This window comes from Aphelocoma coerulescens, chromosome 2 (genome assembly GCF_041296385.1).
Source record: "Aphelocoma coerulescens isolate FSJ_1873_10779 chromosome 2, UR_Acoe_1.0, whole genome shotgun sequence".
NCBI classification, from domain to species: domain Eukaryota; kingdom Metazoa; phylum Chordata; class Aves; order Passeriformes; family Corvidae; genus Aphelocoma; species Aphelocoma coerulescens.
In genome coordinates, this window is record NC_091015.1 from 104,040,352 (window position 1) to 104,055,562 (window position 15,211).

At 38.4% G+C, this 15,211-nt stretch overlaps 1 protein-coding gene across 5 annotated transcripts in view; it reads left to right on the forward strand.

Annotated features, from left to right (window-relative positions):
• GABBR2 (gamma-aminobutyric acid type B receptor subunit 2) overlaps window positions 1-15,211 on the forward strand; it is a 469,815-nt gene that overhangs the window by 300,591 nt on the left and 154,013 nt on the right. For all 5 annotated transcript variants that reach the window (XM_069004222.1, XM_069004224.1, XM_069004225.1 and 2 more), the window contains 3 exons: window positions 5,234-5,314; window positions 8,363-8,513; window positions 8,997-9,129. In XM_069004222.1, coding sequence (XP_068860323.1) covers window positions 5,234-5,314; window positions 8,363-8,513; window positions 8,997-9,129 — 365 coding nt within the window. The remainder of the gene's footprint in view (window positions 1-5,233; window positions 5,315-8,362; window positions 8,514-8,996; window positions 9,130-15,211) is intronic.

Sequence of the window (15,211 nt, forward strand, 5' to 3'; positions counted from 1 at the left end):
GTTGTAGGACAAGGTTTAATAATAATGGTTCCTGAGATAGGCTGCTGGGTGCTGATTATGCAGCAAGATTTTCTAAAATGCTAAGCATCTAATCACCCCCACCCACTGAATTAGGATGGTTAAGCAAGAGGGGTAGCTGGAAAACAGTGGGAGAAGGGATTGTTAAACTGATGTCATAGGAAGGTTTAAGGGGCTACAGTGATCATTTTCTGTGTGGAGAAGCTATATAAAAAAATTTTGAATAGCTTTTCAAGGACGAGTCATGGAGAGAGCACCTTTTGCAGGCATGTTTTTTCAGAACAAAGTAAGACCTAGGTATTTTGTATGCTTTCAGCTATATGTAATATTATATTTCTGCTGCCTCTAAATTGAGAATAGCCTGTGTCCTCTAGATGAGAAACCTCTGTGACCCTTAGTTATCTGGAGAATAGTCCATGGTAAGTTTATTAAATTTACTTTAACATTTACTTTGCATTTGTTGGAAATCAAATACTCATCACTTGCTCATATTTCTCTTTGTAGTTTGCATGGAATTCTAAGTTTATAAAGAGCTGCAGTAACATAACAGTGTTCTTAGAACTGTCAAGCTATGGTAAAGTGTTACGAGCTTTGAAGTCCTTAATCTTCATTTGGAGTCATGTGGTTTTGGCACTGCAGTGATGTTAGAGCAGACATGTAACTTGGCTTTATGGTAGCCTAGACCATGCTTTTTACATGGATATATCCAAATAGACATATAGGAGTTCATGAAACTTTGTAGGATACTGTGTTTTTTCAGAGTGCCCTTACTATTATAAGCATAAATTGTACTGCTGCTTATACTGGTGTAAACATTTTTATGTTGGCTTAACTGCATCACCATGAGGGTTATTTCTACAACTGCAGTTAGACTGACATAATTGAGGGTGCTATTAGCTTTAGATGTAGTGTCATTGAAAGCTAGACATAGAGGAAAATGAAGGAAATCCATCTGTCCCATCTCTTATGCATTGCAAGTGCACTTCTCTCGTCCCTAAACACTCTCAGTAGAAACTGTCTTCATGAGGTGTGAATAAATACACTTTAAAAAGTGTGGTGAAAATAGAAACTATGACATATAGTGAAAGGAACTGAAACTAAGCATAGTCTCATCTGGAAATTCTCTGTAAGTGGATAACAGTCAGACTGGTAATCACAATACTGCTGTGCATTTTGATAAGTTTGTTTTACTCAGCTGATATCAATTGCAGGATGGGTTTTTTTTTGCTTTTATTCAACAAGAACATGTAACTTCCTGATATGGTCTTGAAAATCCTCTGTACCAACTTTGTGAAATTTGAGCTAATTAATTAAGTGGTAGTGTGTCAATTTGTGTGGAGTTGCGTAAAGTGGTGTACTAGTTTGAAAAAAAAACCAGTGGGAGGCACCAAGTCAGAATAACAATTTAATGGAGGAAATTAAAGAAAAGGAAAAAAAAACCTGAAAGAAAACACTGGTTCAAACTGACAGAGTCAAGATACAACCTGAGTCCCTGTTAGTCAGGGTGGTGGTAGCAGTCTGGTAGAATGGTGGCTGCAGTCCTCTGAAGTGGTGATCCTGTAGAAAAAGGGTCTGCTCGTCCTCAGAAGGTCCAGGGGTGGCTGTGTAGCTCCTGTCCTCTAGAAATCCAGTGGAAAGGGTTGTCTCTGGTGTTCAGTTCCAGATTATATCCACGACGGGATGCTTGGTTCCTCCCTCTGGGTGGAGCATCTCACAATGGGGTAATGAGTAATGAGGCCAAGTGTTGATTAGGCTCGTTAACAGAAGATAGTCTGGAGGGAGTTATCTCTGAGTCATGCAGCAGGACAATGATGGGCCATTAACAGAAAGATGGTCTGGGGGGAGGAGGCAAGGAAACACTGCCCCACCTGATTTCCACAGCTCATGAGGATGGTAATAGAATACACTGCAACCCAGGACAAGTGGGCTATAAAACTCTGTAATAAAACATGTAGAAAAAAATTTTAATACACCTTTGAGAGTATCTCATTGTTTGTTGGCAGAAGGCTTTCATGTTGGCCATATAAGTAATCTATTCTATGACAATTTATTAACAACAAGGATTAATTGTTTATAATTCTGTGAGAATTATAGGCATAATTTACAGTCACATTTTTCTAGGCCAGTTTTATCTGGGTTGGTTAGTTTTTATAACTTTTGTCCCTCTGTGAAAGAACAGCTTCAGATCCTAGTTCTGAAATTTCTCCACTCTTGTCATGGTATTGACAAACATTATCTCACAAACCCAGTATCTTTTCCCTCCTATTTTACTTCTGGATTTTAACGTGAGCTTCAGTACAACCTCTCTATCACGACTATGGAAAGATCTAGTTAAAAATAATAGAAGCACTACAGAAAGAAGTCAGCACCATATTCTGAATATTCTGAAAAGCACTTTGTTGGTGTGTTTCTTTGAAGGAGTTCTACTCCCTCCTGTCCTTTTGTTGTTGAACACTCAGAGGTTCTGACAGATACAAGCTGCATTATACAAATACTATCCTAACTTTAATAATTCAGAATTCCCAAAGGAAACTGAATGGAACAGCATATAGAAAAGTAGAGCCTGCAGTCCCATCTTTAGCTGTATTGACCTATGCAAGAGCAGAGAGCCACAGTGCTGTCTCCTTGCTTTAATTAATATTTGGAAGTTACTTGTTCACTGATCAGCACTTGTGCTTGGGGATCTGAAAAACCAGCAGCTGTGATTCTCCTTGCTGGGAGAACAAAAGATCACAAAAAACCTTTTCGTGTCTCCCCCTCAGCACCTCTGTAATCACACTATAAAATGGATAGTATATCCTTCCTCTCAATAAAAATATAGTTTATTTCCCTCACAGAATAATTTCCACAGTAGTCACTACTTTAAGATATCAAATATCTTTACAGGTTTTCTTGACTTCAGTAAAGTGTGGCATGTCCTCTATGAACTGTACTTTCCCATTGGTAAGGGACAAGGGGATCATGGGGTTTCCTGGCAGCAAATGTTGAGGGCTTTTCCCCACACTCTTAGGTTTCTAAGTCCGAAAATCTTGCTCTTCAGGCTGCCATGGAAGTTTGTTTCTCCATTCCTACAAGGGCTAGCTCCTGTTACCCAGGCTATCTAGTTCAGGCACATTCTCAGTGTTACTTCACCTGTGAAGGAAGCCGTGTAAGAATTTATAGATGTTGAAAAGAAAGGGCATTGTCTGTCACATGAATTAGTCACAGAAAAACTTTCTTAATTCCGTACTTTAATCAGACCACAGATTTACACTAGTTTTGTATTTGCTTTTCCACCTGTTATATGCTTCCTACGTCTCATCTAGTCCCAGTAAACTCTCCATACAGAGATGGTTGTAGAGCAACCTTCATTTCCCTTCTGTGCTCATCAGAGTTATGAGGTTTTAGCCTGTTGTTGTGAAGTTGGTACTAGACCAACACCACGGTGTGTGTCATCCCCTTTTGGTGTCAAGGGATGCTGTGGACTCTCTGGCATCTAATGTGCACACCGTATATCAATATGCATCCTGATGTTTGTCTCTCTTCTCTCTAGGTTGTGTTTTGATGTTTTAGATCTACAGGTAACATCTATCATGCTACAAATACAAATGGAAGTGGATCGGTTCTGGTTTTAGCATTAACCATTTTAGCTTTTAGCTTTTAGATGACTTCTGGAAATATTGTATTGTTTAGGATTGTCAAGAATTGTTCATGTATCTATTTCACAGTGAATGTTCAGTCTGCGACGGAAATTATAAACTTATATTCACTCCGAAGAGTATGTGGTGCCATGTGGGTGGGCTTTGTGAAACTGCTGCTGGACACCAGCAGATTTTGCTTTTATTCCAAATTAGTCTTAGGTCCATCCAAGTGGATCATGCTCATGTGAAAGGCAAATGAGTCTTCAGAACTGCAAACTCCAGCTTTTGTTGGAGGTGTAGTAAATGCCTAGAACTCTCTGCCAGATTTGCAGCCCAGTCTACAATTTACTGGAGACAATTTTAACAATATAATAATATATATAACAACATAACAATAAAAATAGTGGTTTGTGTTAAGGAAACTTTTGCCTCCTGTGAGCTTAGTATTAGTATTAGTCAGCCTGTAGATTTTACTAAAATGAAGCTAGCTGTGCTATTCAGCAGAGCTGTACAGGCAAAATCACTGTGAGTGAGAAAGGAGAAAAGGTTAATGTGGAGCTGTTGGGTGAAATACAGTCTTTTCAAATTTGCCATCTAGCTCAAGATCATCAGCTCCCAAAATCAGTGTCACAAATAGGGTCATGAGCTTGGAATTTAAATGTAAATTGGGTTCTGCATGCCCAGACAAAGAGGCCTGAAAGGAAATTTTTGTCTCTGCTGAGCCAGCTCTTCAAAGAAATCTTTAGTCAATGGGCCTGTGGTTTGTAAGTCTCATCAAAATATAAAAGTTTTAATGTAAAAATGATAATTTTGTAAGCTCCTGCACTTCTAAGCTGTACCAAAAACCTGACAAAAATGGCAGAAATTAATTCATGCCAGATGTTATCAGAAGTGCGGGACAAATGCATGTCAGAGTTCCAGGTACAGTGGCCAAGGCAGCAAACAAACAAATTCCTCCACCTGTATACTCTATTCTGTCAGGTACAGAAGGCCAGAGATGTGACAATAGTCCCAAAATAGCAGATGAGACTAACGGTAAAATTTTAGCTCAAGTGTGTGTTGGTTTTAATTATATAACATAGTATGTTTTGCAGTCAGGGTACTAATGAGTTGCTAATTCCCATTCAGAGTAAGAGAACTGATTCCCAGCATATCTGCTAAGTAGCCAGTCTACTCCATACTGGCTGGAGCCTGCCACCGTGACTCTCCTGGGAAATACTTCACAGGGCGAGATGTCTTAGTTGTTTAAATGGGAAGGGAATGTGTGATTTAGCTGTGTTTGTTCTCCCAGTAAAAATTGCATGAATAGTGTGAGCCAGTAAGAAACTATGTGATCTTTAAGCTGGAGATGACTGTCCATTAACAGTTTCCTGATTATGTAAACGAGTTCTTAAAATACTTTACATTTCTTTCAAGAACCAGAAATATTTCTTTTGATGATGTTAGCTGTCTGGCATTCTGATTTAATTATTCATGCCCTATTCTTTCATATTTCTTTTCCTTTTGACATACTGTCAAAAAGAAAACAAAATCAGTTAAATAATTGAGAACATGTGAACTGCCATAAACAACCACTCTTGTTTGTTTCTCTGCAGAACAAAAGGAAGTAAAGGTGGGAGAATACAATGCTGTGGATGACAAATTGGTTATAATCAACAACAGCATCAGGTTCCAAGGTAGGAGACAAAACTGCAAAGAGGTACAGGAGTGGCATGGGTAGCTGTATGTAGTTTCTAAGACTGTGTGCTCTTAAAAAACTGCTTCAAGATTTTTAATATCACAAAGCTGTAAAAAAGTAGACACTATAGAAAGTACAAGGGAACTGACCTGTGCTTGAAAAACCAGGAGAATTCTGAACAGAAAATTGCAATGTTTTGATATTGTATACTTGTTTTTTATTCCAATGATAGGGCAAAATCAGATTTTTTATGTGTACACAAATGTTCTTTGATATTTCAAGAAGCAGGTTCTTCACCAATGAATAATGTTCTATTTCATCCCCATTTCCCATGCCCCCAGCTCATCTCACCTGAGGGATGCTCTCATGTTCTGTGTCTTCAGACACGAGAAGGAGGTGGTTGTTTTTCTTTGGGGGTGTCTCTTAGGTAGTTAGAAAATAGGTTTTCAAAGTACCAAGGCTGGCTTTAACATGGCCCATGTGAAACAGGGCCAGACAGGGTTTTCAGACCAGCAGCACTCCCAAGGTCCACAGCAGACATATAGCCTTTGTTGCTGTATCTTGCCAAGGTGCTCCAAAGATAATATGGGGGCCTCTGCCCTCAAGAAGTTGGAGTGCAGGCATATCCATGTTTTTCAGAGCCCATGGCTGTGGCAGCCAGGTGTGAGCTGAAATGAGTTTTAAGGGTGTCTCCCGCTGAATATAGGCATACACATTATTTTCAAAGCTTATTTTTAAGATTTAATCTTAAGCTCTGATATGATGCAGTTCAATGAGAAAAAGTGAAGTCAGCTTTGTGAGTTCTGTGTGGTTTTCCCCTGGAAGTGGTGAGGTGGATCAGTATCAAGCTGTTGTACTGTTGTACTCTCCTATACCTACCTCCAGTAGGTCCCAACACCCAAGTTTTGCATGAACACGGGTGGAGTTTCATTGCAGTGATCTAATTCATGACTACTTGTCTGTCTGCTGGAGCTTTCCAGCTTTCCTTTTTGGTATGCCTTACTGGGCTTAAAAGAGTACAGCTACACAAACTTCTCACATCTCTCTCGAGAATGGGGCTTTGGAAATGAAGAGTGAAAAATCTGTCCCAGTTGCCAAAGTCTGAGACCCAGCAGATTATTTTTGCTGCAATGAGGAACTAATGATGTAGATGAATACTGATTCAGTCCCACTAATTTCCAGAGAATATATGCAGGATGACTCCAGTTACAGGAGACAGCATTTGTTCATAACTCCTCACCTTTAGGGACAGTATATGATGGGGAAAAGTCTCTGTACAGTCTTTTTCAGGACAAGACTGCTAGGTGTCATTCTGACCACATGTGAAGGTGGTCTTTCCACCCATAACCTGTCTTGTGGTTTTCTTAAGATGTATTATGTGACTCTCAGTGAATCTTTTCCTTTTACTCATCTTGGCTTTTCATTGAGACAGTTGGATATTCCATGTGGAGGACACTGACTTCCAGTCAGTATAAGCCTAGTAACTTTAACTATTTGAAAGAGAGAGTAGTAAAAATGTTCCTGTTTAAACCATTGCAAAAAATTCCACAGCAACAGGAAGCAACAGGATTGAATGACCAGTGCACAAACAAGAAAATACATTTTGTAGACTCACTGTTTGTTTATATTTAATAAATGCAATCCATGAATATATTCTGTAGAGTTTAGAAACAGTAGGGTGAGGTTTTATTTTTTTAGTGTTAGTTCTTTAAAATCGGGCATGTGTTTTATTGATTTTTTTGCTTGTTACTTGTCTAATTTTATGAATTGCCATGGACTGTAAACACATGAAATGTGGAGGGAAAGAGGAAAATCTCAGGTATTTTTCTCCAATATCAAATCAACAAATGGTCCCTTCACTGCCACTTTTTTGTGATCACCTAAAGGAATTTTTTTTCTGAAAAGTTGGACATAAAGACCATAAAGGATAGCAAGTTTCCATGGTCTGAATTGTTTCATTTTAACTCTTATGGGTAAAGCTATTTTATTGTGCAAATCCTTGAATATTCTTTTAGGTGAGAGGCAGAAGAGTGGATGTAAAATTTAGCCATGGCAGCTGCTAGTCAGGTACTCACAGCTCTGTTTCTGCAGCCGTGCTCTGAATGGAGTTGCTTGGCCCCGTGGCCCTTGCAGCCCCATGGAGAGTTGATGCAAAAGGACAGGCTCAGGAAGTGTAGGGCACAAAAATCTGTTTCTGAAGGAAGACAGTGATGCAAAAGGCCTTTTGCCAATCTCCTGCACCAAGGACAAAAATTAGTAAGCAGGTGAAATGGAGTGTGGGTAGTCGGGGATGCAGAGCTTTATTGCAGTTGTAGGAAAGTGATTCTCCTCATTAAACCAAGAAGCTTTTAATTAGTTGGAGCTGACTGTCGATGAAGTACACAGCTTTAAGCATAGTTTTTAAATTTAGACATTCAAATCCACATCTGCAGGGATTAGCAAAGTAGATATGTCCCTATAAAACTTTTGCTATCCGTTTTCCCATATTGTTCCCTTCTGTAGAATCCTGAGGGCACCAACAACCCTCCCTTCCCTCCTCCCAGGGCTTCCCCCACCATGGCCACAGCCCAGGACCACTTTTCAGCCCCAGGGCCATCAATCCCTGTCCCAGGGATGCCACACTAAGGCTGATCTCCAGACAGGCTGCTTGAATTTGCTCTGGCAATGACAGATGCACAGAAACGATGCTTTCTGTTTTCTACTCATTGCTCTGTCACTTGTTTCAGAAAAGCATAACCTCCTGGTAAAATTTACACTCATAGTATGCATTTTAGTGTTTATTTACTTTTAAATGAGGGTAGTTAGCATGTACGGGGTTCTGCACTGGGGTTTTGTTGTGTTTTTTCTTCCAAAGAGGATATTTACCTGCTCCAGAAATGCAAATCTTCATGTCAATCAATGTGACAAACATATGTCTGTCAAAATCACTGATGTGGTTCACAGTTGCTAAGTGTGCTAATTCAAGGTACTTAGGTGAGGCAAAGTTTCTTGCAGAAATTCTACATCTGGTTGAGCTTTAGCCTTTTTTTTCTTCTTGCAATTCTAGGTCTTGAGCCTCCAAAGGACAAAACAATTATACAAGAGGAGCTGCGCAAAATCTCCCTGCCTCTCTACAGCATCCTCTCTGCCCTCACAATCCTAGGAATGATAATGGCCAGTGCTTTCTTGTTCTTTAACATCAAAAACAGAAATCAGAAGTAAGACATTCATGTTATTTCTATCACAAGTTCTTTCATAATGTCATGTTCATAGAACCAGTCATGGGTATGTATCTATCTCCATGTATATGTAAGGAAAATGTAAAACTGTGGAAAGATGGTATTTTAGAACTATTTAATTGAAATCACTGGGTAATATATTCACATTGAAACAGACTGGATTTAAGTTCTTTAATACTGTCTGAAAAGTGTAATTTTCTAATTTATGTTTGACTGTCTGCTAATAATATTAACTCTAGCTAATTAATCCATCAGTAAAAGAGGGGGTCTTTCTACTAAGTATTCAAAAACCTGAAACAATGACAGACTTTATAAAACAGCAAATACTGTGCATGCCTATAGATTTCATGGAGTTCTAGAAGAGTTATCTGTTTATCTGGTTACAAAAAGCTCTTCTTTATTGCTCTTGAAGCCTAGCAGTAATCTTTTCATCTTTAATGCACTATTACCTTTTGTCCATAGACTAATAAAGATGTCCAGTCCCTACATGAACAACCTTATCATCCTTGGAGGGATGCTTTCTTATGCATCTATTTTTCTTTTTGGTCTTGATGGATCCTTTGTCTCCGAAAAGACATTTGAGACACTTTGCACAGTAAGTAATTCCATATATTCTAGTTCAATTCTAGTTGAATTCAGTCTTACAGGAAACTCTGTGAGGAATGCAAACAGAAAAGTTCAGTAGTTGGATGTGTCATTCCATTAAATCACTGATTCTCATAGTTTTTCCTGGGATACTTTCTGGGACCAAATTCTAAACCATGCACAAAGCTTCATTATTGTGCTGGTGGTTGTTGTTGTTGATATTATTATTATTATTAAAAGCTTCAGGTGCATTGGGATTTGATCTCAGACTGAAAGGGTAGACATATATTCTTGTTTTGAAATCATATGTATGACGATGATTTACTAAAGGTTGCATTCATAGCATGACAACTTGTAATACCTGTAAAGCCACTGTGTTTTCTTTATACATTCCACATTATTTTAAACTACATCACTGCTGCATGTCTAGATCTCTTTAGTCAGCCTCTTTGGCTGACTCTCCAGACTTCTTCTACTATTTTGAGGCTACACTATAAATTCTCACAAGCCTACATCCATATAGAATACATTCTAGTTAAATCAAAACAAGCAGCTCTGAAACCAAATTAAATATGTCCACCTAGAAACTTGTAATGTCTTAATTGTTCGATGTAATATGCACTTACTCTGACTTGCAGAGGCCTTTTTAAAGAAAGGGAAAGGGCAAGAACTTCACTGCAAGGATACTCCTTCCAGAAGCAGTACAAAACAGCATTTAAATTTATCCCATATATCTTCTCAAAAAATTCAGGATTCTGCTTGAGTTTCCTAAAAATATCAGACTTAGAAGTTACCTTCACTATCATTTTGATTCTTCTTCATGTCTCTAGAAAGTTGCAGTTCACAGCACCTTTTGTTTTTAGGAACCTGAATTTCTGATGTCATGACTGGCAAGAGAGAAATTTTACTTCAAGTTGGATGCCTAAAGCCAAATTTACTGAAAGTCGGATGCCTAAAGCTAGTTGATGCAGATACATCCCAATATGTCAGATGAAGCCCTGCATACTGGCTAGAACCATTACAGAAGTGAAACACCATGTGACCTGTGGAGTTAGACCATTTCAAAACACTGGAGATTCCATAGCACATGCTAAGGTGGACTAGAAGACATACTATAGGTGCATGTACAGGATTGTCTGATGAAAGTCTTACCTTCCTTAGCTGGGCCTGGACACAGCTGTACTTCAGACACTTAAACTTTAGCAGCAAAGGAAAGAAGAAGAAAATAATATCCAGTCTTCCTACAACTAGAGCTCTAATTCTCAATACAGCTAGTAGAAAGAGGTGCCTTAAAGATTTGAAAAGGATGATTCTGTTCACCTCTCCCAAACTAGTCTATAACTCTATGAATACAATGGGGCCAATAGGAAGTAAAAGAAGACATAATCCATTCTTAAGACAGGAATTATGCCCTTTTTTGTGAAACAGCTTCTGATGGAGCAGAAGAGTCATTAGGAAGCCAGCTGTTGATGTCAATCCCCATTCTTTTCTCATCCTCCACTGCAGAAGGATCTAGTGGCAGGGGACGTAATTTTTAAGTCCTGTGTCTGCTCAGCTTTGAGGGGCTTGTATCCAGAGCTCCTGAGTTCACTGCCAGGCTGCAGGCCACCATATGACTGGGCTACAACCCTCCTCTGGTAGCAGCCATGCACTGCTGAACAGAAGGAAAGTGGGAACCAGAGGTACTTATCAACATCTAGCTGTTCTAGGAAACAGATTTCCAACCAAATGTAACTATATGAGACTAAATTTGAGTCCTTCTTTACATGTGAAACATCTCAGTCTTAACTCTGAAAAATGAACCAACATCCAAAATCCTGTGCCTCTGAGCTAGAACATTTCTTCTATCTGATTTTTCTCTAATCTGCCTCTCAAAATGCAATCACTACTCTTATATCCTAAATGCAGCAAAATTTAACTGTGGGCTGCTTTTGTCTAATCTTACATATCCTTTCCTTTCATTCCAATTTGTATCTGTCACATTATGTTAGGTCTGTTTGTCTGCCATAGAGGGATAGATCTGCACCTGAGTAAAACACCTACTTGAGTTAGGTGACAAATAAAAGAAAGGCTTGGAAGAGAATGCTGTGTCCTAAAGCCAAACTTTGATTGAGAAATATCACCACATGCCTTAAGCAGAGGGGTTTTTTTGGGGGTTTTTTACATAGTTAAATCCTGTATAAAGAGAGCAGAGTCTGAGATTTCTTCCCAGTCTTGGCTTTCCAGGTTTTTGGTCCAGTACAGAAGCATTTCTGATTATGTTTTCCTGTGCATGGCTACTGACACATCTTATGAATCCCAGCTCTATCAGCAATTAGTACTGCAGTCATAGATGCAACAAATCCTTCAGTAGTTGTCGATAGGGAAGGTTTTTCCAACTTCTTACTCATTAAAAAATTTTTACAAAATTTCTCCTCCAACTGTATTTTTTTTTAATGGGATAGCTTATGCTTCTCTTAGATATCATCTCTACAAGGCTACCATTGACTGTGATAATTCAGTTTTATTGTATCTAGAAAATTCTGAATTAATGCTGGGAAATTCATAAATATGAGAGGCAAACCCACTTACCTGTTGAATAACTCTTCTCTCTCTCCTCATCTCCTCAAAACAGCTGCCAAGTGCTGGGTACAGAATATACATTTGGCTTCACGTCACAAACATCCCAATTCCCATGTAGGCAATATGCTTAGGGATTTCATAAGGTCTGCTAACAGATACCAGTGCTTATAGGATCAGGCCGGGACAAATCTCTCTTCATCATCCATCTCCCTGGAAATGCATGGTTTTGATTAGTCATTCTAGCCATGAGAGATTAGTTTAAAATTCCCATTTTATTTCAGACTGTGGATTAGTCTTTAAAAAAAATAGTTACATTTGAGAATGATCATAAAAAGCCATTGAGGCAAGTCATCAAGGTGTAACAACTGTATCTCAGACACAGAGAGCCATGTCAATGAAGGGAGATATATTTTTTTGGAAGGGAAGTAAAAATATTCGTTCAAGTTTTATAAGCACATGCAAACCTATAAAGCTGACATTAGTGTTATCCCCTGTCTAAGCCAAGTAATCACCCTCGTTGTCTTCTGTATTTCAGAAGTGATTAGATCTCACCAGGGTAGCAGTATATACACAATAGCCAGTGTACTTAATTAGATATGTTATATATGGTCCCTGTTTAAGTTTCTGACAATTTTTTGGCAACACTTATAGAAAGTCCTTAGAACTTCTGTTTACTAAGGTGTTCATGCTACAGGAAGGGGATGGGAAATAGGTGGTCTTTAAGGTATCTTACAGTTCAGGCCATTCTATTATTCTATACTCAAAAATTCAGGAAAAATCATTTCCAAATTGTAGGTATTACATTCAACTCTGTTGGATTTGTTTCCTCTAGAGCATTGTTGTTTGTAGTGCTGTTTGGAGGGTGAAATGCTTTGCAACCTCAGCTATTTTTTTGCTTTTCTACACTTTATGTCTATATGTGGCATATGCCTAATGCTGTAGTATTCCAAGGACACTGAAAAAGGATCCAAAATTACACCAGTAACACCTGAAAGTTTCAAAGGATTTATTTGACAAGTTGTACTACAACTTTCCACTCTGTAAGGCACTCAGTGTAGGAGGATATGGTCCACAAGTCATTATGCTGAAACATAGAAACAAATGTTAAATCTAGTTAAGAGTCAGTAAAGCACTTTAAGCATATAGTCAAAAATTTTCTGGATAAGGGATTATATTAGTCTTTAAAATTATATAATGTTGACTCTGTGACAGAGTGATAGAGTGACTAATTGGTTCCCAAACACACTTAGTTTTACCTTGGCATGCCCATTTTCTATGGAAAAGTAATCAAGTATATTTAAATACATAATAATTCTGTGTTTTCTCAGTAAGAACTCATAAGAGCAAATGTAACATAATTTAGTTCTGTGTCAGAATTAGAGATTAGGTATCATATTTTATAACTCCAATTATATGGAATTAAAATGATCCAGAGCAGTGAGTTCTGAGAAAGTGGTCATTGTATTATTGAACCATTAGATCATGTCTTACTTAATAGCAACTTTATTGGTTGCACAGAACAAGAAAAAACAATACAATATTTTGTTACATGCATATGTATGCCACAGTACAAAGTGTTTCAGATATGAGAGAGAGAATGAGAAGGATTTATCTTTGTTTTTAATCTCGGAATTACCATGGTATCATAGCAAAAAAAAAAAAAAAAGAAGAAGTTAGAAGTAAGGGTGTGAAATAAGATGTGATGCCAACTGGAAAAATGCAAGCAAGTGGAAGCATATTTGAAAGCATTCATTATATGGAAGAGAGAGACTCAAAATTAGCAATGCTAGTGACATATCTATGAATAGAGTTTAAGGTGACATACTAAATAGAGATACTCAAAATAGAGAGAATATTAGATAAGATCATAACGTTTAGACTTCTGTAATACATTCCACTGAGAAATCCATGATTTACATTTAAGATGAGTAATGTCTTTTCAAGTTGGAACTGCCGTGGGATTAAAAACTACTATGGTCCTGAGTACGACCATAGTCTTCTCTGTTATGCATCTTCCTCAAATAAGTAAACCCAATTATTAAGTTGGGGCTGAAGATATTTTAAGTACTCCACATTGCACTCACCCGTAGCTCCACATAAAAAGGCCTGGTTCATTAGGTCTTAGTAGAGGGAACAGCTCTCCTTGGTCATGGTAGTTCTGATGTGCAGCATAACTTCCTCCTGGGGAGTGTCATTGTAGTGACTGGGAAGGGGCAAATGATCTGTCTTGAATAATTGAATATAGGATTCATGCTTTGTTAGGAGATATCTGTTCTGCAGATAGAGATTGTCTTTCAATATCCTTTACACTACAAAGTGTTCTGCAAAGGTGTCACATGAAATATAAGAGGATCTAAGTCTTGCAATTTACATAGGTGCTAAAATGAAGCATGCTTTATCTTGTTCATCTCAGTAGTTAGCACAGTTTATATGCAGATGTTCTGTGATTTCAGGTGATCTCTCTGAGCCTGGCCAGTGTTTTGGCTTGGATAAAGCAAAAAAAGGCATGAAGGTTTTTTCACACTGCAGACTGTGCTCAGGCTCTCAGATTTCAGTTGATTGGTTGGTTGCTCTCAGCCATGATGTAGGCATTTAAAAACAGTCTTTGTACAGAAAGAAGAAACCAAACAGTGGGCTGGGATGGAGAGACAGAAAGAGAGAAGGAGAGTGTACAGATATCAATTTGTCAGACCACTGACAAAGTCCATCTTCCTACTGCAGTATGTGTGACTACCCAGAATTTGTGTTTTTTTCAAACATCTTGAGGACATGCACATTCATGGCAACAGTAGATGTTATAGACCTTATATCTTCTCAAAGTTGCATTTTAAAATGTGACCTTTAAATGCATCCAGATATTCAGAAGCACTTAAGAGTTTTCAACTAGTATTATTCTTAATTATGGGTCACTAACACTTTTGACTCTGTGTCTTGCAGCAATGTGAAAGGCAAGTTTTTTTCTTTTTTACTGTTTTTTTTACAGTCTTATGACTGCCATGCTGAGAGAACAGCTAGGCAAGGTGGAACTCGGTCCACATTTTGCCTTTTCTAGGAAAACGCTGAACCTCTGCGGGTGGGGATTGCAGGGTAATATAAGAGTGGAGAGACATCCTGAAAAACATATTAAACAGAGTCTGATAGACTGAGGAACAGGCAGGAAAAGATAGTTGTGAGCTGTTATGGAATGGGTTCCTAGGGATGGAAGCCAGCTGCAGGGTGAAGGGGATGGTGGGGAACTTGCTAAAACTCTAATAGCTGGCTGAGAGCAGTTCTAAAAGGAAGGACTTGCTTCTAATTGTAAAGCAAGGAGAGGGAGAGGATGTATGAACCTTCTGTCTAGTTATTTATTTCTGCTTTGTCTTCACTTGTCACTTTACATTTTCTCTGTTTAACCAGTTTTGAGGCAACAGACTGAAAGGAAAACATGTGGGCCACATCACCACTGAAGCTGTTTTTCTCTTTGGGCAAGAGCCACTTGGACTAGACCCTCTGCTACCAAATAGCACCTGGCCTTGATATTTGGATAGTAG